Source organism: Cibotium barometz, chromosome 64 (genome assembly GCF_041138505.1).
Source record: "Cibotium barometz isolate CiBa-2024 chromosome 64, ASM4113850v1, whole genome shotgun sequence".
In the NCBI taxonomy this organism is placed as follows: domain Eukaryota; kingdom Viridiplantae; phylum Streptophyta; class Polypodiopsida; order Cyatheales; family Cibotiaceae; genus Cibotium; species Cibotium barometz.
The window spans coordinates 18,657,307-18,663,432 of NC_141109.1; the positions used below are offsets into that span (position 1 = coordinate 18,657,307).

Consider the following 6,126-nt stretch of genomic DNA (forward strand, 5'->3'; position numbering starts at 1 on the left):
TTCCTTACTTTTCTGTCGGTTTAATTTATGGGCCTGAAATTCAATAATCGACCTCGTGTCAACTGCAATGCAGGCAGGTCTCAGGCGACGATGCATTTCGGGATCATTTAATAACGTCAATAATCATCATATGATAATAATCAATGAGTCGATGTGTAATAAATTGACTGCACATTGTATATCCGACTCCGAGGAGTCGTGTCAGAAAAAAACGCGTCCTTTACTATAAATTTTCACGGCCCAAGTTGATGGGATTTTAGTTATAAAATTGGTTAACTTCTGCAATTTTTTCAATGAGCTTCGTTGAAGGTCATCCATGCTGTCACGGGTGCTCAGCTGGGAGCGAGTCAAGACCCAATGGCCAAATAAATGTGGTAGCTTTAAGTTAATATTATATCATACATTAATCATTAGCTTGCTCAATCACGGGAGGACAAACTCTCGTATAGAGAACACATTTACAATTTAACTCAAGTTCAATATAAAGAGAACAGAAATGAGGGATATTTCGGGATTAACCCACGCTAGTTTCGTTTCGGTGTAATCTAAACAACAAATTGCTAAAAGTCTTTTGTGACAGAATCTCTCAAAAAGGTGGCAACTCTGCTGCTATTTCTAGAGCTCCTCATGGGCTGTTTATCCAAAAATCTCCCAAATTAGCATGCCTGAGATGCACTGATGATGGGTTAAATTAAAGGCAAACACTGCCATCTGCAGTTAGTGTCTATAATGGTAAGAAACGGCCAACACCGTCATAAAGATGCCTGCAATCAGTTTCTAATAATGTTTAGAAGAGATAATTACTGTCATTAAGATTATACCAGTGGCAGTTGTTCTCAAACAGTGCCTCTCTGTTGTCCCCCCACAGTTCATCTTTAACAGATAATGTAGTGGATATTATTGAAGAGAAACTTGATGCGTGTGATGATGACAGTAATGCCTGTCCGCTATATGGATGAATGGATGACGATGGAATATCAGAGTCATGAGAGCTTGAGCTACTGCTGTCAATGCTGCTGTAAGAAGGTGAACGTAGTTGTTCCGTCGGAGCAGCGGTGCCATAACTCAAAAGCTCCTCGATCATCTGCTTTGCAATGAGATCTTCACTCTCATGAGTAGTATAATTATTGTGTTTGGCCATGCTCAAAGTTTCCATGATGGTGCCATTCACATTGCCCACGGCACCGTAGTTTTTACCGCTGCTCTTTGTGGGCGGAAAGCAGCGGTTTTGGGGACCATCTGCTGGCAACATGATCTGATCTTCACCACTGCCCCTGCTCAGGAGTTGTAAAAAGCTATGATTTCCACCATTAATTCTGCTCAATGGTGACAAGAAGCCATGATTTTCACCACTTTTTTTGCCAAGAGGAATGTGGCCATCATCTGTGCTCAGTGCTTGCAAGAGGCTAAGATTTTTGCCACTCTCGTGACTAGTGAGTGTATTGGGTAAAATGCTGTCATTACTAGTTATACCATTATCAAACTGCAATGTCATGACCCAACTGGATTTTAAGTCTTTCCCTGCTCCTTTCTTTTGCCATACACCTAGATTTGATCTCTCAGGATCTAATCTCAAGCATGTGAGAGACTGTGGTTTTATAGAGTCCTTGTTACATGTGGACGTTGTAGTTGCCCGCCCATTCATGATGTGATTATTGTTATGGCGCTCTTGGAGGCCTTGTGACATCAAATGACACCTTTGCAGCTTGGCTATGAGGGATGATGAGAGCAATGTGGTTGATGGTAATGGTGCTTTTGGATCGAAGGTGAAGTTCGTCTTCGCCCTAGGCCCGCTCATCAGTCGTGCTGCCTCATCATAAGCCCTCGCAGCATCCTCTGCTGTCTCAAAGGTTCCCAGCCACACTCGTGTTTTCCTGAAAATTCAACATCCCCGGATCTGTTAGGAGAATTTTGACGTGAACTGACTTCAAACAATCACACTATCTTGAACATACGACGAAATATGCAGCTGCTTATTGTAGTGCTACCAAGCAGTCTAGTTGCTACTTTGAAGAATTATAATAGTCGAGGTTCAACTAGTGCAGAAAACACCATCATGCCGCGAGCTGACGAAAATTCTTTGCAATTAAGAGATAATTTGGTGGGCATGTACATATTGTGAGGGTTGCAACTTCGGGGAAATGCAAATGCAAAATAGAGGGGGGTGTATGCGTGTGCGCGCGCGCGTGCCCTTACAAGAGGGGGTGGCGGATTTCAGAGACCCATGAGCCCCAATGCCTCTGGCGAACACCTCTGAAGCGCTGTGGCCGACCCATTTTCCAACAACAGAAACGCAACAACACAAGAGGAGAGGGAGAGAGAGAGAGACGCTCTTAGTATTCCTACAAGAAGAGGAGAGGGAGAGAGAAAGAGAGAGAGACGCTCTTACTATTATTCCTACAAGAGACAATTGATCGGAGAGAGAGAGAGAGAGAGAGCGAGAGAGCGCTCGCTACACTAGGAGACTAATTCTAATATAGGAACTTTCTAATGATGACCATCATGTATGTACATGCCTGCATGCATGTGACCAAGTACATGCATTTGAATGTATTAGTTTGTATTTGCACAATTACTTAGGAATCTGGATTTACGTCCTTGTATATGAAAGTTTGGGAATTGGACGTTGGAACGCTATCGGAGGGATTCCCCAAACTCTTCCCATTTTTTTAAAAAAAGACAATTCAATTAGGGTTATTTTGGATGGGCTCAAGATTGCTTTTTGACGAGAGCCCGGGGCATTTTGGCCATAAAATATAGCCACTTATTTTGAGTGACTGTCAAAATTATGTAAAATGGACATTATTTCTACTAAACCATCCTTGAATGGGCTTATACCTTGCCCATCAAAAACCAAAATTTTTGAGAACATTGAAATTGGGTGAATTGGCCCACAAAAATCAACCCTGACTGTAGTTAGCAAATGCTTGAACTTTACCTCGAAGCTCGAAAACCTCAAGTTACCAAATTATAAGAAGATGCCATAAATCCTACCCTTTGATTTAGCCTTTAAACATTTGGAAACCTCACCTAACCAATTTAATATAACAAGTGCACTAGGGTTCCACCATTAAGTTTTGTCTATATTACGCTTAAAAAAGTTTAAACAACACTTTCTTTTAACAATCATCTGTGTTCCCACCAAATTAGAGCATCTCCACCTTAGTTCTTCCTTTTCCACATTATCGCAGACTACCAATACCAACATGAAAGTCAATAGGAAGGATGCTCCTTGTTTTTAGTAGAGTGGAGTCCAATCTAGCTCCTTGTACCTTAAAAGACCAACTACACTCAAAATACAAGTCAAGGAGATACAGTTGTGAACGTTATATCGCAAAGAAGGAAAGTGACACTAGCACACTCACATATGGATTTGTAGGTCATTCCTTCATTCTCAAATTTAAAGTTAAGGTTGTAAGTGGTTATGGGCATCACCACAAGCTACTTAACCGAATGATATATTACATCTTTTACACCTATAATGTTCATAGCTTTGTGTGTTTTCATATAATAAACTTGTAACATTATTGTTGCTCCATCTTACAGTTATTAGTGTGTCCATTACTTAACCATACCTTAGCCTTGGGCTCATGCTTGGAATTTTCCCTTGCTTTATCCTAACACTTTCGTTGTTGATTGGCGGCCTCCACCATGGCTCTTTCTTTGTTACTCTTATACAAGTATCTCAACTTTTGTCTCAAAATTTTACTCATCACTGATCATTCAATGTTTTTGTGATTTAAGCAATGTATCAAATATAAGTAGCCACATTTTCTTTTCTCCAAATTAATATTGTGATCATGGAAAGTATAATTAATGCTAGGTATTTATTTGATAAGAAGGATGTAAATTGCTACTTGCTTTGCAATATGACTAAAAATGCAATGAAGTATGCCTTCACACACCAATGCACATGTCCCACGAGCATATCTAATGAAATCAAGAAAACATTTGATTTTTTTATTCATGTTCTTATAAATTAAATATATGATTTGAATAGTATAGCTAATATAAAGCCTTAACAATGTTTATTGCATTGATATCTTAGTCCCTTGTCATTGAAAATCAATGTTTTTACCAACCTTGTGTAATACAAAAAACAATGCAACAATGAGTGACTGAAGCTAGACATAACAAATGCAAAAAATTCTTTATTTTTTCTAAGAATGCTAGTCACCCACTAGCATGCTAGTAACCACTAGCTTCATTTTTTCTAAGAATGCTAGTAACCACTAGCTTCATTTTCGATAAAGGTTTGATTTGAATATTGATCTCACCTTAACATTCATTTTTCTTGTACTATGACTATATCATTCAGTGATTCCTCTTTGTTTGCCATGTTTCCTTTCCCAATAATGCTTTTTATTACAAGAATTCAGCTTCTAATACATTTTTTCTTATTGTATTTATATTCATGCAGCGTTACACTTTTTCATTGTTTTCTTAAATCTCAGTGAAGCGTGCCTTTACTTATTGAAGTCCTATAAAAATTTAATAAATCATTATTTTTTGAAATAGATTGTTCATGTAAACAATGTTTGGAGTCATCATGACATAAGAGCTCCTTTTGTGAAAATTGGTTGTACGTATTACAATAATGTGAAAAGGTTCTTAGTGTACACAAGGCATGCATTTGGAGGCATCATGCCATAAGAGTTACTTTTATAATAAAAAATTTATACATAATATTGTGTTTTTAAAACATCTATTATAATGGATATGTCATTTTGATTCTAATGGGAAAAAACAAGAATATCACTTACCTATAAAACTACCACAAAACACCGAAAGATGCCAATTCATAACATTTTAGTTCTTGGTTTAAGTAAGAAAACAAAATGTCATTTAGCTTTGAGCTTAAAAAGAAGTAGTCATAACCTAGAAGCCCAAAAGATTTGTTCTCTTGAACCTAGATAGAACTTATTGTGTTATCGTGAAAACCTCATGAGTCTAAGAAATCTTCAATATAAGGAAAAATAGGGATAATATATAATTGGGAAATAAATGAATCATCGTTTGTAAGTATGCATACTTTTGTGTTACACATGTATACATTATACATTGACCTTATTAAAAATCCTCTTTATCAATACACATGATGTCATACATAATTTGTATCAATATTATCTATTAGATCTTAGGGTACAAATATAACAAGCACTTTTTCAAACTACATTGCCAAGTTACGCTATCTAGTGACGTTCTTGAGTGTTGAGTCATGTGCCTGCGTTCAGGGATAGAAAATATAAAAGTATGATGCTTTACCAAAAAAAAAGAATATTTGATTAAGTTGTAGGTGTTGTTGTTCTTTGTCTTCCACACTCAACATTGAATCTTGGGTTTTAATCAATTCTCCAAAATTGTGTGAAGACAAATCTCCTTGGTTTCCCAATGTTAACATAGATTTTTGTGTACCCAATGTATGTGGTAGAAAAACATGTGGTCCATTGATGCTTTGCTAAAACGATAAGTTGCTTCTGAAGAGTTATATTTTCTTATTGCATTGTTTAGTACTATGCATGAGTCTTACAACATATTTTACATGCAAACAGGATGCAAACCATGCCAACTCTAAAGTCCTAAAATTATATAGAAAATGGGCCTTCAAAGAATGATTCTAATTCACCCAAAAATAGGATTCGATTAAGTTGAAGTTGTTTTTTTATTTTGTCTCCCATAATCATCATTGAATCTTGGGTTTTATGAGAAATTCCACATTCATGAGTAGGTAGTTCTCCTTGGTTTACCACTATCTACATAGGCTTTGATTAAATAATAATTATGTGGTAGAAAAACATGTGGCTCATTGATTTTTGCTTGAATGATAGTTTTAAATGTGTTATGTTTTTGTGCTCAATTAGAGGGTATACTTTTATCGTGGATGTTTTTTTTTTTTTTTGTCTTTGGTGACAAAAACAATATTCTTGATAAAATGCTGAGAGGGTTGAAAGTATAAGCCTACTTATCATGGTATAAAATATATAGATGGGTTGGCACATATTTGTTCTCTATGTACACGAAATTACAAAAACCTCGTTGAGATTCAATTTCTATCATATAAATTTATCTTCATAACCCACTCAAAATTAGTGAATTTGGATACTTTTAAACACATTGAAGTTTCTT

The 6,126-nt window shown here is 36.6% G+C and overlaps 1 protein-coding gene across 1 annotated transcript; it reads right to left on the bottom strand.

Moving 5' to 3' along the window:
* Positions 1–359: 359 nt before the first annotated feature.
* On the bottom strand, positions 360–2,391 carry LOC147603404 (uncharacterized). Its single transcript, XM_086796583.1, has 2 exons — positions 2,197–2,391; positions 360–1,874 (listed from the first exon to the last, which is right to left on the bottom strand). The coding sequence occupies exons 1-2, from the start codon at positions 2,274–2,276 to the stop codon at positions 788–790; spliced, it is 1,167 nt and encodes a 388-aa protein (XP_086652709.1). The 5' UTR covers positions 2,277–2,391; the 3' UTR covers positions 360–787.
* Between the last annotated feature and the right edge of the window lie 3,735 nt (positions 2,392–6,126).